Consider the following 23,185-nt stretch of genomic DNA (forward strand, 5'->3'; position numbering starts at 1 on the left):
ATCTTAGGCCAACATCACTTCATTATTTCCTCACACATCAATCTGACATGCCATGACTTAACTGTAACTCTGTTCGCTGTTAAACCCAAATCCTCAAACACAAAAAACAAATAGGCAAGATTTGATTACTATCTTTATCACAACAGTAGGGAGATATTCAAAGGCACAAACCTCCACCACGTTGAAAGCAACAATAGGCTGTGCCATTCTTGCCCAGCCCCCAAACAAACAATGCCCATCTTCTGCTCTCCTGAAATGAAAACAAAGATACGTTGTAACCATTTAATCACGCTTCTTTCTACTACAACACACATAATACTGAGAGACTTTCTTGCCCTAGAGGGGCGGTCGGGTAGCCTAGTGGTTCAAGCGTTCGCTCGTCACACCGAAGACCCGGGTTCGATTCCCACATGGGTACAACGTGTGAAGCCAATTTCTGGTGTCCCCCGCCATGATATTGCTGGAATATTGCTAAAAGCGGCGTAAAACCATACTCACTCACTCACTCACTCTTGCCCTAGATTTCCCACAAAGTGTATTAACACCTATAACCTGGGTTATTTGTTGCTGATCTTAGTAAAATCTTAGTAAAATCTAAATATTTTTTACATTTGTATACTTATCCTGCATTACTCCGTATTGCATTTACTGCTATGTTTGACAGAGAGACGAACTGTGTGAGATCCAGCTGCTGAAGAAAGTTGTCCCAACCAGCCCAGGAGGCAGCGCCCTCCCACAGTCGGCACGTGACCCGGAAGTCATGACGTCACACAAAAAGACATAACTGCTTTAAACATAACATCTGAAACTTCGTGGGGAGGTAGCGTAGCAAAAGGGAGGGCACTTAGACTTCGTAATGCAGGATAAGTATACAAATGTAAAAAATATTTAGATTTTACTAAATTTTTTAACTTATCCTGCATTACTCCGTATTGCATCTTTATCAGACGGCTTGGCCGGTGGGCATACTTGCAGATGTGAACCATATTAAACCCTCGTCAAGGTCCGATGAATTCGCACCGCATACAAGTGATGACCGGAACATCTACGACCATTCCTGTCTTCAGGAAACAAGAGTCGATGCAAAAACGAAACGCCCGAATAGGTAACCGAAATACAATGAGGCGTGTAGCCAAAATATATAACTTACCGAAGAGCGAAAGCGAAACGCAGTAGAACCTAGAGCTAATCTGAGGTGATAAACACCAGAGAGTTCGACGGGCCCCGCTCGGGGAATCGAAGAATCAGCGGCGTCGGCGGCAAAATCTACGACCAATCCCAAGAGCGAATGCGAAACGCAGGAGAGCCCTCTAGGCTGGAGGCAAGGAACACCGGTGAGGTCGACGGGCACCGCCCAGGTACCAGAGAAGCAGCGGCGTTGGCGTCGGCGCCGGTGTCCACATCTACTACCATTCCTGTCGTCAGGAAACGAGAGTTGATGCAAAAAGTAAAACCCGGATAGGTGACAGCAATAGAATGAGTCGGGTAACCCAAAACTAAAACTGACCTAAGAGCGAATGCGGAACGCAAGAGAGCCGTCTCGTCTGGGGTGATAAACACCAGAGAGGTCAACGGGCCCCGCTCAGGGTATCGGAGAATCAGTGGCGTCGGAGATAGATGACCTGTTGGGCTACAACCAGGGACCAAAACTTTGAACGCCGGCGACAACTTTCAAGGCTACATCACGGAAGTAGTGGTTGGTGAAGGCGGTGTCCGATCGCCACGAACAGGCTTCCCTGAACGACGGGATGGAACAGTATACCGTGAAGAACCAGTGTAAATACGATCGCCCTGATCTCATTTTATTTCAGGTAATAGCCTTTGGGGGGAGGGTCCAATCCGGCGGCTCATACGCTTTAAGGATGACCGCCCGGAGCCACAGGGAAAAGTATTCCGGCTGACCAACGACAGCGACGAAGGGGAGACCGGCAGAAAAAGGTGTTTCCTAGACTTGCGGCAGTCTTTAGATCGTAGAATAACCTTCAGTGCCCTTACTGGGCATAATGACGCTCATCCTCATCCTCGGCACCCGCACTGGACGAGGGGGGAGGGGACAAGGAATGATCTATCAGGCTGTCCTGGGAGTTGAGTCTTTACGCTGACGTCCCAGTACGGTCCATGATGAACGGCGCCCTGGGTACCGCATTCGAACCGGGCATGGGAGACGTCGAGGGCGTGCTGTACATGGACTCGAGCGGCAGTAGTCAAAACCAGTAGAAACACCCGTCTTCTACTTAAGGTCGTAGAAGGAAGACGAGGGGAGTGGTTCGAAGGGCGTTGAAGACCACATTCAGATCCAACGCAGGCGGTCCAAACTTGGTCTTCAGGTCTTCAAGACTGAACGAGCGCAGCCAGGCCCGTAGGTCGGGAATTTTCGTCTTTCTCCGATCGTCCGGGATGGCCAGAACGGAGTAGATGGCGACCAGGTATGTGGGGGTGGTAACCCCTTCAACCGATGGGTGCTACACAAGTACAGAAGGAACTGATCCAGGATCTGCGGTGACGCTGTCATCGGATCCTGGTGTTTGTCAGAACAAAATGCCTGGAACAAGCATCATTTATCAGCATACAGTCCCCCTGTAAATGGACGTTGGGCTGAAGCAATAGCCTTGGTCGCTCTAGCCGAATAGCCCTTGGCTTTCTGCATGTGTGTCAGGCGTGCAGACGATAACATGCGGGTATGAGGGTGTGGCTTCTCATTCTAACAGACCGTGTGGATGGAGCAGAAGGTTGGACCACACCGGAAGTTCCAGGGGTTGTCTCTGGCTATGTTTCGGAGGTCGATAACCCAACTTCTGGCTGACCAATAAGGCGAGACAAAAGTCAATGGCAGGGGTCGAGTGGCCTGGATCTCTGAAGAACCGTGGGAGGGAGAACCGGAGTCGGAAAAGCGTACGCGCGTAATCCTTCTCAGGAACGATGGAAGGCTTCGACTGCCACAGCGGTCGTATCCGGCACAGGTGGAATGGAAGACGACAGCTGGCCACATTCAGATATGAGGCAAACAGATCTAGGGTTGGGGTGTCGACCGTTTCACATAGTCTGGCCCGAGGCGCCGGAGAGCGTGAGGTGTCGGAGAGCTTGAGGCGCCTGGAACGCCGAAGATGGTGATTCTCGGGTGCGCCGGTCGAGTTTGTGGCGCCGGGAGAGGGGCGAGAACTCTGGGTCCGCAAACACCACACTACGGTGACGTCGTCAGTGGACACGATCAACAGGGCGTGACCGAGAATGCACTGTCAGCAAGTGCCGTCCTGGATAAGCATTTATCTCGAGGCTGTTGCTGTGCCAATGGTGTTGATCTCTGGATCACAGGTGGTCACAATGTGGGCTGGCGTGGGCCACTAGCCACTGACAAGGTGGCAGGGGAGGTAGTCAGCAACAGGGGTCTGCGATTGCGTACCGTCGGTACGATTCGGAAAAAGGTGTGATCGCCTGCGAGCCAACCTCAAGTAGACGAAGTAAACCAGCTTCACAATCGACCGCCGGGGCATCGACGTAACCGGGTAGTAGGAAGTCGAGGCAATATGGCCATTGCACGAAGTAATGAGATCGTTTTCATCCCTGAAGCGGCGTATAAGTACTCCTGTTCTTATATCGAGGTGACGATGGAGGACGACAACACGATACGAGGCAGGTATGCAACAGGGGTCAGTGGGACGGCCGAGGGACTTTAAGTATCAAATCGACACTGTGTCCGGTAGTCAAGGCGGAAGATAGGAAGGTGTCGTAGTCGAAAAGATCAAACCGGACGAAGGAAGGCGATCTCTTCCATCCCTTGAACACCTATAGGCGCTATCGTTCTTATAGCGAAGGGTTGATGAAACAAGGTTCCTCGTGACTTCCTTTTTGTTGGTAGAGGAGGTCTATTGTTTCCAACATCCGTGCATGGATGGACTGCGACAGGCGCCTGGTTGAGTGGTATCACCAAGCGTACAGGTAGACATGGAAACCAATCTGTAGAAATACATGGCACCCCTTGCCATGGTAAGTTGACCTAAATCCGGTCGGAGTTGTTGACAGTCCGAGTACTTGACACGTGACATGTAAATCACTCTGCGCAGTAGCCGAGAAAACCGCCTTGGAGTCGGAACTGAGGTGCAAACTCCACACACAGACAATCCTCAATGAACTGTGTGAGAGACGATCAAGTGGTGTACCCGAGTTTTGCGATAAAACACGGAACCCCATGGGCGTCGTGCAAAACCCGGGGAGCGCCGAGGAAGAGTCTCTCTCAGGAACGCTGGCGCTAGGGTAGGGTAGAACAGCGTTGATGTCTGCGATGTCGACGAAGTAAACTCTTTGTAAGTGGATGTCGTCGTCGAATCTGATACAGACGCTGTTCACATGACGCTCTGTTTCGATGGAAACCCGCAGGTCATCTCTCCGGAATCATAGCGCTTTAAACGACGGGATTATGGATAACGTCTCAGTGGGCAAGTTGAATCAGACCAACTGTCTATTGGTTGAAATGATTCCACCCAGGAAGTAGAACGATATTTACGATCCCGAAGACCGACGGGAGAGTAGCGAAAGGAGCGGCGACAGTTGTTTCACCATGCTTCTCCGTGTGACGAGTTATGAGACGGCAGCAAGAGAAGAGGGCAGTGGCGCCGGGGAGGCGATTGCCGATGATGCCCCTTAAGCCGCAGTAGAAGATCGGATGGTCGGCTCGTTGATCTGAGCTTGATAAAGCTTGTTGATCTGAAGCTTGTTGAGCGCCGAAGACATCAGAGGATGCGGAGGCGCCGGAGCGCGGAGACATCAGCGGCGCCGGTGGCGCCGAGTCATCGGAGGCGCCGAGTCAACAGCTTGTCATGAACAAGTCATGAAGCTTGTTGAGCGCCGAGACATCAGCGGCGCCGAGTCATCAGCTTGTCATGAACAAGTCATGAAGCTTGTTGAGCGCCGAGACATCAGCGGCGCCGAGTCATCAGAGGCGCCGGAGGCGCCGTGTCATCAGAGGCGCCGGAGGCGCCGGGAGCGCCGAGACATCGGAGGCGCCGAGTCATCAGAGGCGCCGGAGGCGCCGCATCATCAGAGGCGCCGGGAGCGCCGTGTCATCAGAGGTGCCGGGAGCGCCGGGAGCGCCGGGAGCGCCGTGGGCGCCGTGAGCGCCGTGAGCTCCGTGAGCGCCGTGTCATCAGAGGCGCGGGAGGCGCCGCGTCATCAGAGGCGCCGGGTCATCGGAGGCGCCGGGAGCGCCGTGTCATCAGAGGCGCCGTGAGCGCCGTGAGCGCCGTGAGCGCCGTGAGCGCCGTGAGCGCCGTGTCATCAGAGGCGCCGGAGGCGCCGCGTCATCAGAGGCGCCGAGTCATTGGAGGCGCCGGGGGCGCCGGGGGCGCCGGAGACATCAGCGTTGACGGTGTTGGAGACCGTGAACGGTCGTATGTCGTGCCAGGGGAGGCAGACTCTACGTTGGGAGCGCTGGAGCCGCCGGTGGAGTAGGAGACCGTGAACGGTCGTATGTCGTGCCAGGGGAGGCAGACTCTACGTTGGGAGCGCTGGAGCCGCCAGTGGAGTAGGAGACCGTGAACGGTCGTATGTCGTGCCATGGGAGGCAGACTCTACGTTGGGAGCGCTGGAGCCGCCAGTGGAGTAGGAGACCGTGAACGGTCGTATGTCGTGCCATGGGAGGCAGACTCTACGTTGGGAGCCGCCGTGAAGCTCCGCTGAGCGCTGCTGCCGTCAACGTAGGTGGGGGTCGACGAGCACGTTGAGCGAGGTGTGTCCTGGATACTCGCATGAGCTGAAGGATCACAGCTACGAATGACTGCAACATCGGCACTGCCTTGTGAAAGTACAGGGCGTCGTACAATCACGGCAGAAAGGGGCGGCCCCGACCAGATTTGTTCCCGCGGAAACAAGTGCAGCGAGGCAGAAAATCTGGAATTTAAGCAAAACATAACTATGTGGCAAAGCCACAAAGTGCGGGAAGCATAATGTGTGGCCAATCACAAAGTATGGGAAGCATAAAGTAACTCAAAAACAGTATATTTTATTAAAGTTTATGAGATAAACAAGTACGCTAAAAGGGAGCGAAAAGGCAAAGCCTTAAGCAAACACGTAACCATGTGGCAAAACCACAGAGTACGGGAGACATAATGTAACTCATAAACTTCGTATTATATTGAAGTTTATGAGAAGAAACAATTACGCTGAGAGGTAGCGAAAAGGCAAGGCTTTAAGCACACTAAAACAACATACATAAATGTAATGTATTACCCAAGCCAAAGAGAGAATTCAAAACGCAGAACACGACATTACGTGGCCACGTGGTGAATGGCCAAAATGGCGGGAAAGAAAACAAAATGGCGGGAACAACATTGCGCCCGTAAATTACTGTGACGTGAGCCACAGACGAGCGATAAACGTTACAATTTACGAATGGGAAGACCCTAAGGTCACGGCCCATATCAGGTAACAATGTAGCAGCATATAATGAATGTAGAAACACGCAAAATATAAAAAACAAATAATAAGCTTTAATTTCCACAAGGGATACAAAGTACGTCCGTCCGTGGAGGTGACAAAGCAGTTATGTCTTTTTGTGTGACGTCATGACTTCCGGGTCACGTGCCGACTGTGAGAGGGCGCTGCCTCCTGGGCTGGTTGGGACAACTTTCTTCAGCAGCTGGATCTCACACAGTTCGTCTCTCTGTCAAACATAGCAGTAAATGCAATACGGAGTAATGCAGGATAAGTTAAAAAATTAAATATTTCTTACATTCGTATACTTCTCCTGCTTTACTGTTTACCTTACGACAAAGAAAGACGGCGCTTCGCGATAGTCCTGGGCGTGTTTCCATATCCAGTCTACTTTTGCAGGATCCATCGCCACTGTCATGTGACAGATTGTGACATCACAACCAATTCACAGTCCTGGTCCTTGTTCTAAGTTGTGCTTCATTTAGCTCCTCCAACTTTGGTTTAATTTAGTGGTTAGCTTGCTGCTACCACATCAAATTTTGTCTACAATGGGTGATATATTCCTTTTCATATTATATTCACTTTAATGTGTATAACTATGGAGATGTTTTCCATGTGAAAAGTACCCGTGAAGATCCGGGGTAGAATAGGTCTTCAGCAACCCATGCTTGCTGTAAAAGACAACTATTCTTGTCGTAAGAGGCGACTAACGGGATCGGGTGGTCAGGCTCACTGACTTGGTTGATGCATGTCATCGATCGTAATTGCGTGGATTGATGCTCATGATATCAATCACTGGATTGTGTGGTCCAGACTCGATTATTTACAGACTGACGTCATATAGCTGGACAACACAAACAAATAAAACCAAACAATGTGAAAGACTTTGTCTCTGAGATGGAAACAACACTTCTTCTTCACCCAGGACCATCGTGAAGCACTGTCTTTCTTTGTCGTAAGGTAAGCAGTAGATGCATATAGGAGTAATGCAGGGTAAGTTAAAAATATATCTGCTTGGATGTGTTACATTCCGTGTGTGCTTCCAGAGGATTTAGGCTGAGTTTTAACAACTCACCATGGTTTCATGTGTGACACTGCATCTTCAATGTCTTGTCTGATTTCATCTGCAAAACAACAAACAGTCAGTAATTACACACCGGCACAACAGTAACCAATAACAGATGCACTTGAGATCAGATGTGACATCTAAGATTGATACGCATTCCTTGTATGTGAACTATTCCAAATATGGTGGCCATGTATGGCAAATAAGGCAAACCAGTGACTGTCAGGTAAATTGACACACCATCAGTGAACATAATGGAGTGACAAGCACAGGTACTGGAGATCTAACCCTACCCTATCCACCAGGTGACAAGCACACGTACTGGAGATCTAACGCTACCCTATCCACCAGGTGACAAGCACAGGTACTGGAGATCTAACACTACCCTATCCACCAGGTGACAAACACACGTACTGGAGATCTAACGCTACCCAATCCACCAGGTGACAAGCACACGTACTGGAGATCTAACGCTACCCTATCCACCAGGTGACAAGCACAGGTACTGGAGATCTAACTCTACCCTATCCACCAGGTGACAAACACAGGTACTGGAGATCTAACACTACCCAATCCCATGAGGTGACAAGCACAGGTACTGGAGATCTAACTCTACCCAATCCACCAGGTGACAAGCACAGGTACTGGAGATCTAACACTACCCAATCCACCAGGTGACAAGCACAGATACTGGAGATCTAACACTACCCAATCCACCAGGTGACAAGCACAGATACTGGAGATCTAACTCTACCCAATCCACCAGGTGACAAACACAGGCACTGGAGATCTAACACTACCCAATCCCATGAGGTGACAAGAGCAGGTACTGGAGATCTAACACTACCCAATCCACCAGGTGACAAGCACACGTACTGGAGATCTAACACTACCCAATCCCATGAGGTGACAAACACAGGTACTGGAGATCTAACTCTACCCAATCCCAGGAGGTGAAAAAAACATGTACTGGAGATCTAACCCTACCCAATCCCATGAGGTGACAAACACAGGTACTGGAGATCTAACTCTACCCAATCCCAGGAGGTGAAAAAAACACGTACTGGAGATCTAACCCTACCCAATCCCAGGAGGTGACAAACACACGTACTGGAGATCTAACTCTACCCAATCCCATGAGGTGACAAACACAGGTACTGGAGATCTAATTCTACCCAATCCCATGAGGTGACAAACATAGGTACTGGAGATCTAACCCTACCCAATCCCATGAGGTGACAAGCACAGCCACAGGTACTGGCGATCTAATTCTACCCAATCCCTTGAGGTGACAAGCATAGGTACTGGAGATCTAACCCTACCCAATCCCAGGAGGTGAAAAAAACACGTACTGGAGATCTAACCCTACCCAATCCCATGAGGTGACAAACACACGTACTGGAGATCTAACACTACCCAATCCCATGGGGTGACAAACACACATACTGGAGATCTAACTCTACCCTATCCCAGGAGGTGACAAACACACATACTGGAGATCTAACTCTACCCTATCCCATGGGGTGACAAACACACATACTGGAGATCTAACACTACCCTATCCCATGGGGTGACAAACACACATACTGGAGATCTAACTCTACCCTATCCCATGGGGTGACAAACACACATACTGGAGATCTAACTCTACCCTATCCCATGGGGTGACAAACACACATACTGGAGATCTAACTCTACCCTATCCCATGGGGTGACAAACACACATACTGGAGATCTAACTCTACCCTATCCCATGGGGTGACAAACACACATACTGGAGATCTAACTCTACCCTATCCCATGGGGTGACAAACACACATACTGGAGATCTAACACTACCCTATCCCATGGGGTGACAAACACACATACTGGAGATCTAACTCTACCCTATCCCATGGGGTGACAAACACACATACTGGAGATCTAACACTACCCTATCCCAGGAGGTGACAAACACACATACTGGAGATCTAACTCTACCCTATCCCATGGGGTGACAAACACACATACTGGAGATCTAACTCTACCCAATCCCAGGAGGTGACAAACACACATACTGGAGATCTAACACTACCCTATCCCAGGAGGTGACAAGCACAGGTACTGGAGATCTAACACTACCCTATCCACCAGGTGACAAGCACAGGTACTGGAGATCTAACTCTACCCTATCCCAGGAGGTGACAAGCACAGGTACTGGAGATCTAACACTACCCTATCCACCAGGTGACAAGCACAGGTACTGGAGATCTAACTCTACCCAATTCCATGAGGTGACAAGCACAGGTACTGGAGATCTAACCCTACCCAATCCCAGGAGGTGACAAACACACGTACTGGAGATCTAACTCTACCCAATCCCATGAGGTGACAAACACAGGTACTGGAGATCTAACTCTACCCAATCCCATGAGGTGACAAACACAGGTACTGGAGATCTAACTCTACCCTATCCCAGGAGGTGACAAGCACAGGTACTGGAGATCTAACACTACCCTATCCACCAGGTGACAAGCACAGGTACTGGAGATCTAACTCTACCCAATTCCATGAGGTGACAAGCACAGGTACTGGAGATCTAACACTACCCTATCCACCAGGTGACAAGCACAGGTACTGGCGATCTAATTCTACCCAATCCCTTGAGGTGACAAGCATAGGTACTGGAGATCTAACCCTACCCAATCCCATGAGGTGACAAACACAGGTACTGGAGATCTAACTCTACCCTATCCCATGAGGTGACAAACACACGTACTGGAGATCTAACCCTACCCAATCCCAGGAGGTGACAAACACAGGTACTGGAGATCTAACTCTACCCTATCCCATGAGGTGACAAACACACGTACTGGAGATCTAACCCTACCCAATCCCAGGAGGTGACAAACACACGTACTGGAGATCTAACACTACCCTATCCCATGGGGTGACAAGCACAGGTACTGGAGATCTAACACTACCCTATCCACCAGGTGACAAGCACAGGTACTGGAGATCTAACTCTACCCAATTCCATGAGGGGACAAACACAGGTACTGGAGATCTAACTCTACCCAATCCCAGGAGGTGACAAACACACGTACTGGAGATCTAACACTACCCTATCCCATGGGGTGACAAGCACAGGTACTGGAGATCTAACACTACCCTATCCACCAGGTGACAAGCACAGGTACTGGAGATCTAACTCTACCCAATTCCATGAGGGGACAAACACAGGTACAGGGCCTAGATTTTTGAAACGATCTTAGCGAACTTACGTTCAAAGATAAGATATCTTATAAGATAAGATAGATTTTCGAAACTATCGGAAACCTGTCGCAGATCGTTTACAGTTACGATCTATCGTAACTCTGACAGAGAACTCATTTGTGTTAGAGATTGAAAAATCGGGGTGTTTCCCAATGATGTCACTGGGATTTCCCAGCCCTAGATTTTCCACAAAGTGTATAACACCTGTAACCTGGGTTATTTGTTGCTGATATTAGTAAAATCTAATAATTTTAGGGCTGCGTTCGTTTCGAAAGTCTGTGCCCTGGAGATCTTAGCTGCATCAGAATCCCCACAGGGGGTACTCACATGTGGACTCGAGTCTGAAGAGGTTGAAGTTCTTGAGGAGGTAGTCATGGAGAGTCAGGAACTGGAGGTTCAGCTTGGGCAATGCCAGGCAGCCTGGAGACACAACACACACGTGTGTTTGTTGTTAATAACACCACACTCACCAGGGCCCCGTTCCACAAAGTGATCTTAGCGCTAAGTTGATTGTAACTCACTGAGAATGCGATCTTAAATTTTTGTTACGATCAGCCGCCCGTTCCAAAAGTGATTTTAGCGCTAAGTTGATTGTAACTCACTAAGAATGCGATCTTAAGTTTTTGTTACGATCAGCCGCCTGTTCCACAAAGCAATCTTAACTAAGAGAGTTGTAAGTTAAGATCAAAATGCTAAGTTGCTCCGGACCTACTTAGGATTGCTAAAATCGATCTTAAATATTGTACCATAACAACAAAGATGGCGACTTTTATTATGGTGTGCAAGGAAATGCGTCGTCTGCTAAACATGACCAAGGGAGGCCACTCTAAGGGAAACTTTCGTATCTTCATGGCTGAAGATTCCGATCTTTGTTAAGATCGGCTACTTAAGAACTTGAAAAGTTACAATCGCCCTAAGATCGCTTTGTGGAACGGTTGTACACTTTAGCTAAGACAATTTTAAAATCAACGTAAGTCTCTAAGATTGATTGTAGTTATAATCGCTTTGTGGAACGGGGCCCATTATTCAAGCTATATGATGTCTCCCTGTAAATTATCAAATCTGGACCAGGCAATCTAGTGATTCAAATTATGAGCATTGATCCATGCAAGAGAAACTATGTGGATTTGTCAGATCCTGTCAAATTTTCAAGGTCAGTGACACCGAAACTTGCTTTCACTAATTAGATGAATTTTGAAACACACTTGTACAAAAACTGGTATCTTACCTTCTCCTGAGAAAAACTCTGTGGGTACGATGTTCTCGTCCCAGATGATGTCTTCCGTGGGGTACAGTGGCATGTCATTGATCTCCTCCAGCTGAGATGGGTGACGTTCATGCTTTGACACCTACCAGGACAGTTAAATAACACATCAAAAGAAAGAATAATCCTACACCTATGACATTGTACTACAACCTTCAATTCCTACAGGGGCGGTCGGGTAGCCTAGTGGTTAAAGCGTTCGCTCGCCACGCCGAAGACCTGGGTTCGATTCCCGACATGGGTACAATGTGTGAAGCCCATTTCTGGTGTCCCCCGCCGTGATATTGCTGGAATATTGCTAAAAGCGGCATAAAACCAAACTCACTCACTCACTCACTCAATTCCTACAGTCCAGATGATGGACAGTTATCAGAAATAACCTTAATGAGAAATGTGTCACATGTTCTTCCGGCATATATTAAGTCAAGATTCCAAGATGGACTAATACCCAGCCTTGATACACCCTTACATTTTTTCCAATATGGCTGCAACTGGCTGTTTTCAGTTTTCATGCTTTGAACACATATGGGAATACTTATACAGAAAACTATGCAAATTCAAAGTACTGGGGACAATCAAAATAGATAGTTATCTGGGTGTAGTGACGATCACCTTAGAACTAAGATTGTTTTGCACAACGGCAGCCAGGGTTGGAGGCTACTGCGTCAATGTTAGACCATGGATTAAGATTCTGCTGGGCCCAGAAACATAATAAAGTCATGTTATTTCGCACCAAGTTGACGGAGTCGGAGCTAACAGGGTTTCGCTGCAGTGTTCACTTCCCCTCACTTCTTCTTGAAACAACTGGGTCCAGGGCGATCGTAGTGCTACGAATGTCGTAAGTCTATGTTGAGGTATAAGAGTTACGATCACCACAGCGCTACGATTGCTTTGAGGAATGGGGCCCTGGTGTACACATTGTTCACGCTCCTTTTAATCAGCATTGTTTCTTGGCACACTATATTGCTGGAATACTGAGAGGTACTCTGACACAATATTGCTGGAATACTGAGAGGTACTCTGACACAGTATTGCTGGAATACTGAGAGGCACTCGGACACAGTATTGCTGGAATACTGAAGGGTACTCTGACACAATATTGCCAGAATACTGAGAGGTACTCTGACACAGTATTGCAGGAATACTGAGAGGTACTCTGACACAGTATTGCTGGAATACTGAGAGGTACTCTGACACAATATTGCTGGAATACTGAGAGGTACTCTGACACAATATTGCCAGAATACTGAGAGGTACTCTGACACAATATTGCTGGAATACTGAGAGGTACCCTGACACAGTATTGCTGGAATACTGAGAGGTACTCTGACACAATATTGCTGGAATACTGAGAGGTACTCTGACACAGTATTGCTGGAATACTGAGAGGTACTCTGACACAGTATTGCAGGAATACTGAGAGGTACTCTGACACAGTATTGCTGGACTACTGAGAGGTACTCTGACACAATATTGCAGGAATACTGAGAGGAACTCTGACACAGTATTGCCGGAATACTGAGAGGTTCTCTGACACAATATTGCTGGAATACTGAGAGGTACTCTGACACAGTATTGCAGGAATACTGAGAGGTTCTCTGACACAGTATTGCTGGAACACTGAGGGGTACTCTGACACAATATTGCTGGAATACTGAGAGGTTCTCTGACACAATATTGCTGGAATATTGTGAGGTACTCTGACACAGTATTGCCGGAATACTGAGAGGTACTCTGACACAGTATTGCCGGAATATTGAGAGGTACTCTGACACAGTATTGCCGGAATACTGAGAGGTACTCTGACACAGTATTGCAGGAATATTGAGAGGTACTCTGACACAGTATTGCTGGAATACTGAGAGGTACTCTGACACAGTATTGCAGGAATACTGAGAGGTTCTCTGACACAGTATTGCTGGAATACTGAGGGGTACTCTGACACAATATTGCTGGAATACTGAGAGGTTCTCTGACAAAATATTGCTGGAATATTGAGAGGTACTCCGACACAGTATTGCCGGAATACTGAGAGGTACTCTGACACAGTATTGCCGGAATATTGAGAGGTACTCTGACACAGTATTGCCGGAATACTGAGAGGTACTCTGACACAGTATTGCAGGAATACTGAGAGGTACTCTGACACAATATTGCTGGAATATTGAGAGGTACTCTGACACAGTATTGCCGGAATACTGAGAGGTACTCTGACACAGTATTGCCGGAATACTGCTCAAGGCAGCATACTGCAACCTACTAACATCAAGCTTATTGCCCCGAGATGGACAAGAATACTGAGATACACAACTGTGCACATTGATAAAACAAGATTATTATGAACATTAGACAATTAGTGGTCAGATACAGTGTGGGAATGTCAGCCTCACCATGAGATGCACCATGAATTCCGTGTTGTACACATCCTTCTGGCCCTCCTCTGGGTAGGGAAGGTAATTCAGTAGGGCCAGGATCTTGTGCAGGTCCATGTTACTAGGAGACAGAGAGAAGTATTGTTGAGTTTATTTAGATCTAGGGGTGAAATGATACAGCAAGGTCATGATACAATACGTACCACAATATATAGGTAACGATATGACACATATCGTAATATGCATATTTACGTCAAATCATGTGGAAACGTCTCGACTAGAAATATTTCAGAGCAGGTTCAAAAGGAAAAGCTAGCTGTAGACAAATGTCATGGCGGCTATTTTTAGTACTGAACTTGAAACACTAATTACAACACATTTTGAGATATTTGACTGACAAAAAAGGTAGGTGTCATTAAACGTGCATAAGTAAATTCTTTTAGCAAGTGTTTTGTCTTGTATTGATACGGAATAAAACGTATGATGTATCATATTGTAGCATGAATATTTGGTGCACTGATGTATCGTTTCACCCCTATTTAGATCTATGTCTGCGCTACACTTAGACTGCCGCACATGAGCAGATGTAGTGACACAGCAAGGCTGCATCCAATTTACTAAGTGACAATTCATCTTTCTCATCAATTGCCAGAAAACCCTGTGTCATTCTTCTGAACAGAATCTGAACAACAGAAAATTATACAGGGTCCATTCTTGTTAGATAGAAAGTTCACGAGTTTCGTAAAAATGGTATCTAACGAGAATGAGTGTGGTATATTATTTATTACCCATTTTAAATATATATTTAATTGTAGATACATAACGACTTTCGCTCGTTGACAGACCAAACTGAAACCGGTTGCAAAATCTGGTTGTGCATGAATATTGATATATGCCCAAATATGAGCCTGCAGTTGTGTTTGCAAACATAAAAGCACCGACGCTCAAAATCCTTTTGGAAGAATTCATGGTAATTCAAGCGCCATGTTGTTAGTACACTGGTCAGCTATAAGAAAATTTGAAAAGTCACATTAGCGCAGTGCTTTGAATATAGGTCCAACAGTCTGTCACTCGCACTGCCGGGGTCCCGGCTGTGCAATCAACATGGTTTAGTATCCTTGATCTGTCAACTGAACTTATATCATGTCCGTACCATTTTGGATGAGGGAAATCAGAGTGTTCGCCAAAGATGCTCATGTTAACTGTACGGCCCTATACTGAAGACGTGAAAATCAACAAACTCAAGTCTGCTTACATGTCAGTGACAGCTTCAAACGATCGAAGGGCAAGGTCACCACCAGAATAAGAAAAGACAACCGTGATCTCACTGCGTTTTACGCTAGAGATAGGGAATGTTATTGTTCACATTTGGGATATTTTGAGCCACATCATCAGAAATCAGGCACATTTCTACTGAGTTTTCGAATGCTTGTATCGGAAATGTTAACTTTGAGCGATCTGATCGTGCAGTCATGAACAAACAATTCCCGAAACAGTGCCACAAAATACGCTTCAAAGGGGACACTGATGGCACAACCGGATCATCCCAAGTAAGTCTAGGTATCTGTCCATATAGTTGAAACTGACTTCATTTCACCACGCTAATACTTTTATGTTAAATCAGATTGAAAGTTGTGAAAATGGTCAGGTGCGTCAGGCTCATTGGTACCCTTGATCTATTGATCGGTAGTCGTACATTGTAAATGGATATAGCTGCTCCATTATATAATGTCTGTAGGAGCTCTGTGCATAACTTATATAGAATGCAAACCGAATTTCATGAGTGTGACTATCTTGTTTCGTTTAATAAAGTGTTTGTAAATATCTCTCGCTCTCATGAGATTGCTTCAGTTCTGCCTTGTACATGTAGTTGCAAAATGAATGACATCTCGCGATTCTTTATGAATGAAAAAAGTAGTCCCAGTGTGACAGAGGTCACGCTTATCCAATCAAAACGAATAAAACAAGTAACCTTGTACGACACACGTGTGACGTACAGATTTAGTATCTTACTACCTGTATCTTCACCACATGGGTAATAAACAACAATACAAAACAAATGTGAAACCCTGCAACAGACAGCCCCAACAACATGGCGAGCCAGCGGTGCTACCTGAGAGGCTGGAAGTGTTTGAAGAGGTTCTGTCTGGTGTCCACACTGGCCACATTAGAGATGGCGAAACTCTGCAGGTCGGGGAAATGCTGGAACACTACTTTCTGAAACACAGGAGCAAGTATTGAAGGAAATTTAGAAAGTAGCTATTATCTTCTTGCTTATTCAACATTCCAAACTCTAACTGTAGAGAGTTAGGATTCAGCTGTTCGCAACTGCTGGTAAAAAACTGAAGTTATTTCATCAGCATTTGGATAACCCTCTTGAGGGCCCCTCCAAGACCATATCCTTAAAGTCCCCAAATTACACATTTTCAGATACTGAGCATGCACGTAATTGACATAATAATTCAGCTCATTAATTTTTATGGTAATAAAATTTGGTAGTATAAGGCAAATAATTTTCCCTAGCCTCAGGTTTATGTGATAGGGTAGGTGTTGCACACTGCTATTGTGAAAAATGAGTGTCTTAAAACGTTCTTTAAGGCTAAAAAAATAGTCTTGGTTCTCAGGCACTGCCTGCATCATTATAAAGTCTGCTGCGTGATTCATTTTTTTTTCATTTTAAAAAAAAAAAAAAAAAAATAGCACTCAGTTTCTTCCCTTTACATGAGCATTTTTTTACTGTGCATCTCGTGATATGGTATGTATACTTGTTTATGTAAGAAGGCCCTTTCCCAAGTTGATAGCACACAACTGTTTATTTGGTCACATACTAGTTTGAACAAGCATAGCACTAAATCACATAGAACAGAACGCCACATCACGTCAGGAGATGATGGAAATACATGTATACACAATTGTTTATCAATTAGCTCAAAATATAGCACACAAACTTAGCAATTATAATCCTTTGTGTACAAATGTTTAACCCATATGTGGTGAATATACTTTAGAAATTGAACATGTTAAATATTATTAGCACTGACTGATTACTGATACTTTCAAATGTTGACAATGTTTCTATCCTGTTTGTTTCCACACTAGACTGTGTTTGGGCTGCGAGGATTTTAAAGCTCTGCACGCTAACGTCGAACCCCTTCGACAGAGGTGTCACTTCCCGTGCATCTGATGTCGAACCCATTCGAAAGGCGAATAGCATGACGACACCTCAAAATAAAACTCGCCATATCTATTTACCAAGAAGGCTTTGCGTAACATTTAAATTACGTTTGACATGCATAAATGCTCAGCTTGCTCAATATCAAAACTTTCAGTCATTTATTTACCTCAAAAAGAAAATATCGCGAGTTAAAAAAGTTTCGGCCAAACTTCTCGGCACACAACTCCCAGAAACGGCCATTGTTGACTTTTGGCACTTCACGTTGAGCGGCATGCAGTCCGATATTTTCTTTATAATTTCATCAGATAAGCATACTTTGTTTTCAATTACAAGATTTTAAATGTGGATTTAATACCTCTAAATTTCATTGGAAAATTAATGTGATAGCATGTGGTTTCGACCTTGAAAAATTTACAAATTTTAGCAAATTGGAGATCGAATGTACAGTAAGCAAGTATTCTTTTCATTTGAACAGTTGAACATTTATGTCTTGAAAACATTTTAATTTTGTTTTATTTGTTTGCTGTTTCACGTCGCACTCAGCAATATTACAGCTATATGATGGCGAACTGTAATTAATCGAGTCTGGAGCAGACAATCCAGTGATTGATATCAAGAGCATCGATCAAGCATGGGTTTCTGAAGACCTATTCTACCCTGCATCTTCAAGGGTCTAAAACAGATTAGCAGAGACCCTCAAGTAAAGGACTCCTCAGCGATAAAGAGTTGTCATTATGAGAAGAGCACTAGTTACCTGGAGTTTGGTGACTCGGTTGTAATGAAGGTCGATCCGGTCATGTACTGTCAGGGCCTCGCCGGTCTGCTCATCGATCTCGAACCCGCCATACACTGCCAGCATGTCAAGGAGCTGGAACACGAGTGAGTGAGTGAGTGAGTGAGTGAGTGAGTGAGTGAGTGAGTGAGTGAGTGGTCGGGTGGGTGAGTGAGTGGTCGGGTGGGTGGGTGAGTGAGTGGTCGGGTGAGTGAGTGAGTGAGTGAGTGAGTGAGTGAGTGAGTGAGTGAGTATGGTTTTACGCCGCTTTTACCAATATTCCATCAATATCACAGCGGGGGACACCAGAAATGGGCTTCACACATTGTACCCTTGTTGGGAACCGAACCCGGGTCTTCGGCGTGACGAGCGAATGCTTTAACCACTAGTCTACCCGACCGCCCATGGTAGAACATGTAGAGAACATTGCTAACTGTTCCTCGAATACCAAGATTGAAATATTAACTGACAAAACTTCTGATGTTCTGTTACCTGTCCATATAGCTTTCCCTCATCTCTCTTCCGGAGTTTGGAGAGTTTGCTGCGGACGATGACGTGAGCGCTGTCCATGAGGAGATTGAAGAAACGGCGAGTTGGGAGCTGAGCCTCAATGTCGATCATCAACTCCATGAATCTCTCACAGTACCTCACTTTTGTGTCATCCACTGGACCTGGAGGGTTGACAGAGAGCGAGGTATTGACAAAACACTTGAAGGCAATCTACTGTTGAAACATGAAAACACTGCCAGTTTTGTCTTGGACATATATCTTACCATGCTTAATGACAGAGAAAAGATGTGAATTTTCAGAAAAAAATATTTCGGAAGCCCATTAGAGCCATATCATGTTTTTTCTTTCTTTCTTGAACATTCAACGTGCTAATTTGAAAATCAAGATAACACTGAATCAGACAGGTCACAGTGACATACCTGACAGCTTAATACTGAATCAGACAGGTCACGGTGACATACATGACAGCTTAATACTGAATCAGACAGGTCACAGTGACATACCTGACAGCTTAATACTGAATCAGACAGGTCACGGTAACATACCTACGAGCTTAATACTGAATCAGCCAGGTCACAGTGACATACCTGACAGCTTAATACTGAATCAGACAGGTCACTGTGACATACATGACAGCTTAATACTGAGTCAGCCAGGTCACAGTGACATACCTGACAGCTTAATACTGAATCAGACAGGTCACAGTGACATACCTGACAGCTTAATACTGAATCAGACAGGTCACAGTGACATACCTGAGAGCTTAATACTGAATCAGACAGGTCACAATGACATACTTGAGAGCTTAATACTGAATCAGCCAGGTCACGGTGACACCCCTGAGAGCTTAATACTGAATCAGACAGGTCACAGTGACATACCTGATGGCTTAACACTGAATCAGCCATGTTACAGTGACATACCTGAGAGCTTAATACTGAATCATACAGGTCACAGTTACATAGCTGACAGCTTAATACTGAATCATACAGGTCACAGTTACATAGCTGACAGCTTAATACTGAATCATACAGGTCACAGTGACATACCTGAGAGCTTAATACTGAATAAGACAGGTCACAGTTACATACCTGAGAGCTTAATACTGAATCAGACAGGTCACAGTGACATACCTGATGGCTTAACACTGAATCAGCAATGTTACAGTGACATACCTGAGAGCTTAATACTGAATCATACAGGTTACAGTGACATACCTACGAGCTTAATACTGAATCATACAGGTCACAGTTACATACCTGAGAGCTTAATACTGAATCAGACAGGTCACAGTGACATACCTGATGGCTTAACACTGAATCAGCCATGTTACAGTGACATACCTGAGAGCTTAATACTGAATCATACAGGTCACAGTGACATACCTGAGAGCTTAATACTGAATCAGACAGGTCACAGTGACATACCTACGAGCTTAATACTGAATCATACAGGTCACAGTTACATACCTGAGAGCTTAATACTGAATCAGACATGTTACAGTGACATACCTGAGAGCTTAATACTGAATCAGACAGGTCACAGTGACATACCTACGAGCTTAATACTGAATCATACAGGTCACAGTGACATACCTGAGGGCTTAATACTGAATCAGCCATGTTACAGTGACATACCTGAGAGCTTAATACTGAATCAGACAGGTCACAGTGACATACCTGAGAGCTTAATACTGAATCAGACAGGTCACAGTGACATACCTGACAGCTTAATACTGAATCAGACAGGTCACGGTGACATACCTCAGGGCTTTATACTGAATCAACTGGTCACAATGACATACCTGAGAGCTTAATACTGAATCATACAGGTCACAGTGACATACCTCAGGGCTTAATACTGAATCAGACAGGTCACAGTGACATACCTCAGGGCTTAATACTGAATCAACTGGTCACAATGACATACCTGAGAGCTTAATACTGAATCAACTGGTCACAGTGACATACCTGAGAGCTTAATACTGAATCATACAGGTCACAGTTACATACCTGAGAGCTTAATACTGAATCAGACAGGTCACAGTGACATACCTGATGGCTTAACACTGAATCAGCCATGTTACACTGACATACCTGAGAGCTTAATACTGAATCATACAGGTCACAGTGACATACCTGAGAGCTTAATACTGAATCATACAGGTCACAGTTACATACCTGAGAGCTTAATACTGAATCAGACAGGTCACAGTGACATACCTACGAGCTTAATACTGAATCATACAGGTCACAGTTACATACCTGAGAGCTTAATACTGAATCAACTGGTCACAATGACATACCTGAGAGCTTAATACTGAATCAACTGGTCACAGTGACATACCTGAGAGCTTAATACTGAATCATACAGGTCAAGGTGACATACCTGAGAGCTTAAAACTGAATCAACTGGTCACAATGACATACCTGAGCAGTGAGGGCTTAACACTGAATCAACTGGTCACAATGACATACCTGAGCAGTGAGGGCTTAACACTGAATCAACTGGTCATTGTGACATACCTGAGGGCTGAACACTGAATCAACTGGTCATTGTGACATACCTGAGGGTTGTATAGAGTCCAGGATGGTAAAGTATGTGTTGATGAGTTTTGACAGGAATTCTCTCTCAAACTGGACCTTTTTTCTTTTATCGTCAGTCAGCTTCTGATCATTCTTTTTTATGGAGTTGAAGAACTTCTTGTATTTAGGATGATCTTGGAAAATTTCTTCTAGTCTGCCCTGTAAACAACCAATTTCATTTGACATAAGTGAATGACTTGAGGTTTCAAGCTATGTTTAAGTGAATGAGTGAGTTTTGTTTTGCACTGCTTTTATCAATATTCCAGCAATATCACGGCGGGGGACACCAGAAATGGGCTTTGTACATTGTACCCATGTCGGGAATCGAACCCGGGTCTTCGGCATGACAAGCGAACGCTTTAACCACTAGGCTACCCGACCGCCCCAAGCCATGTTTAAATTTAGCGCTATATTCGATAAACAACACTTCAGGGTACAAGGCATCCTGCATGTACATATAGCAGCCAGACAACGATGCAATACTGCTGATGCAGCTTAAATCAAGGAAGGGATATGTTTTCAGAACATTTTGTTATAATCCAGCCTGGATCTGATTGGCTGTGATTGATATTATATGCAAAGATCAATACCACTGGCGTACGATGACAAGCCATCAAAGAAAATCATCAAAAATCTTTCAGATGGAAAGGATTTCTTTGTGTCCATTACAACTAGAGTTGGCTTTGGTTTCTAGGCAATGCAATTACCTCCCTTACCTATTTCCTTATCCTGATGTTTGATTGGTGGGTAAAAGTCAAAGAAATTCAAGGGCAGGTAATTTGAATCACAAGAGGCATGTTAATGGATCCAGTGGTTTGTGCAAGTTTACCGAAATGTGAGTCCTGGAGATATAGAGGATGGTTGCTTAGCCTGGAGATATGGAGGATGGTTGCTTAGCCTGGAGATATAGAGGATGGTTGCTTAGCCTGGAGATATGGAGGATGGTTGCTTAGCCTGGAGATATGGAAGATGGTTGCTTAGCCTGGAGATATAGAAGATGGTTGCTTAGCCTGGAGATATAGAGGATGGTTGTTTAGCCTGGAGATATGGAGGATGGTTGCTTAGCCTGGAGATATGGAGGATGGTTGCTTAGCCTGGAGATATAGAGGATGGTTGCTTAGCCTGGAGATATAGAGGATGGTTGCTTAGCCTGGAGATATAGAGGATGGTTGCTTAGCCTGGAGATATGGAGGATGGTTGCTTAGCCTGTAGATATAGAGGATGGTTGCTTAGCCTGGAGATATAGAGGATGGTTGCTTAGCCTGGAGATATAGAGGATGGTTGCTTAGCCTGGAGATATAGAGGATGGTTGCTTAGCCTGTAGATATAGAGGATGGTTGCTTAGCCTGGAGATATAGAGGATGGTTGCTTAGCCTGGAGATATAGAGGATGGTTGCTTAGCCTGGAGATATAGAGGATGGTTGCTTAGCCTGGAGATATAGAGGATGGTTGCTTAGCCTGGAGATATAGAGGATGGTTGCTTAGCCTGGAGATATAGAGGATGGTTGCTTAGCCTGGAGATATGGAGGATGGTTGCTTAGCCTGGAGATATAGAGGATGGTTGCTCAGCCTGGAGATATAGAGGATGGTTGCTTAGCCTGGAGATATGGAGGATGATTGCTTAGCCTGGAGATATAGAGGATGGTTGCTTAGCCTGGAGATATAGAGGATGGTTGCTTAGCCTGGAGATATGGAGGATGGTTGCTTAGCCTGGAGATATAGAGGATGGTTGCTTAGCCTGGAGATATAGAGGATGGTTG

General features: G+C 45.6%; 1 protein-coding gene across 1 annotated transcript in view; it reads right to left on the reverse strand.

Annotated features, from left to right (window-relative positions):
* The window catches only part of LOC124140715 (RNA helicase aquarius-like), a 75,196-nt gene that overhangs the window by 43,323 nt on the left and 8,688 nt on the right, over nucleotides 1-23,185 (reverse strand). Inside the window, exons 10-18 of the mRNA XM_048400161.1 lie at nucleotides 21,407-21,584; nucleotides 18,823-19,001; nucleotides 18,313-18,426; nucleotides 16,497-16,600; nucleotides 14,402-14,504; nucleotides 11,976-12,096; nucleotides 11,075-11,167; nucleotides 7,502-7,550; nucleotides 172-250 (exon numbers count right to left, since the gene is read on the reverse strand). Coding sequence (XP_048256118.1) covers nucleotides 172-250; nucleotides 7,502-7,550; nucleotides 11,075-11,167; nucleotides 11,976-12,096; nucleotides 14,402-14,504; nucleotides 16,497-16,600; nucleotides 18,313-18,426; nucleotides 18,823-19,001; nucleotides 21,407-21,584 — 1,020 coding nt within the window. The remainder of the gene's footprint in view (nucleotides 1-171; nucleotides 251-7,501; nucleotides 7,551-11,074; nucleotides 11,168-11,975; nucleotides 12,097-14,401; nucleotides 14,505-16,496; nucleotides 16,601-18,312; nucleotides 18,427-18,822; nucleotides 19,002-21,406; nucleotides 21,585-23,185) is intronic.

The sequence above is a fragment of the Haliotis rufescens genome, unplaced genomic scaffold, assembly GCF_023055435.1.
Source record: "Haliotis rufescens isolate VD_foot unplaced genomic scaffold, xgHalRufe1.0.p SCAF_2, whole genome shotgun sequence".
NCBI lineage: Eukaryota > Metazoa > Mollusca > Gastropoda > Lepetellida > Haliotidae > Haliotis > Haliotis rufescens.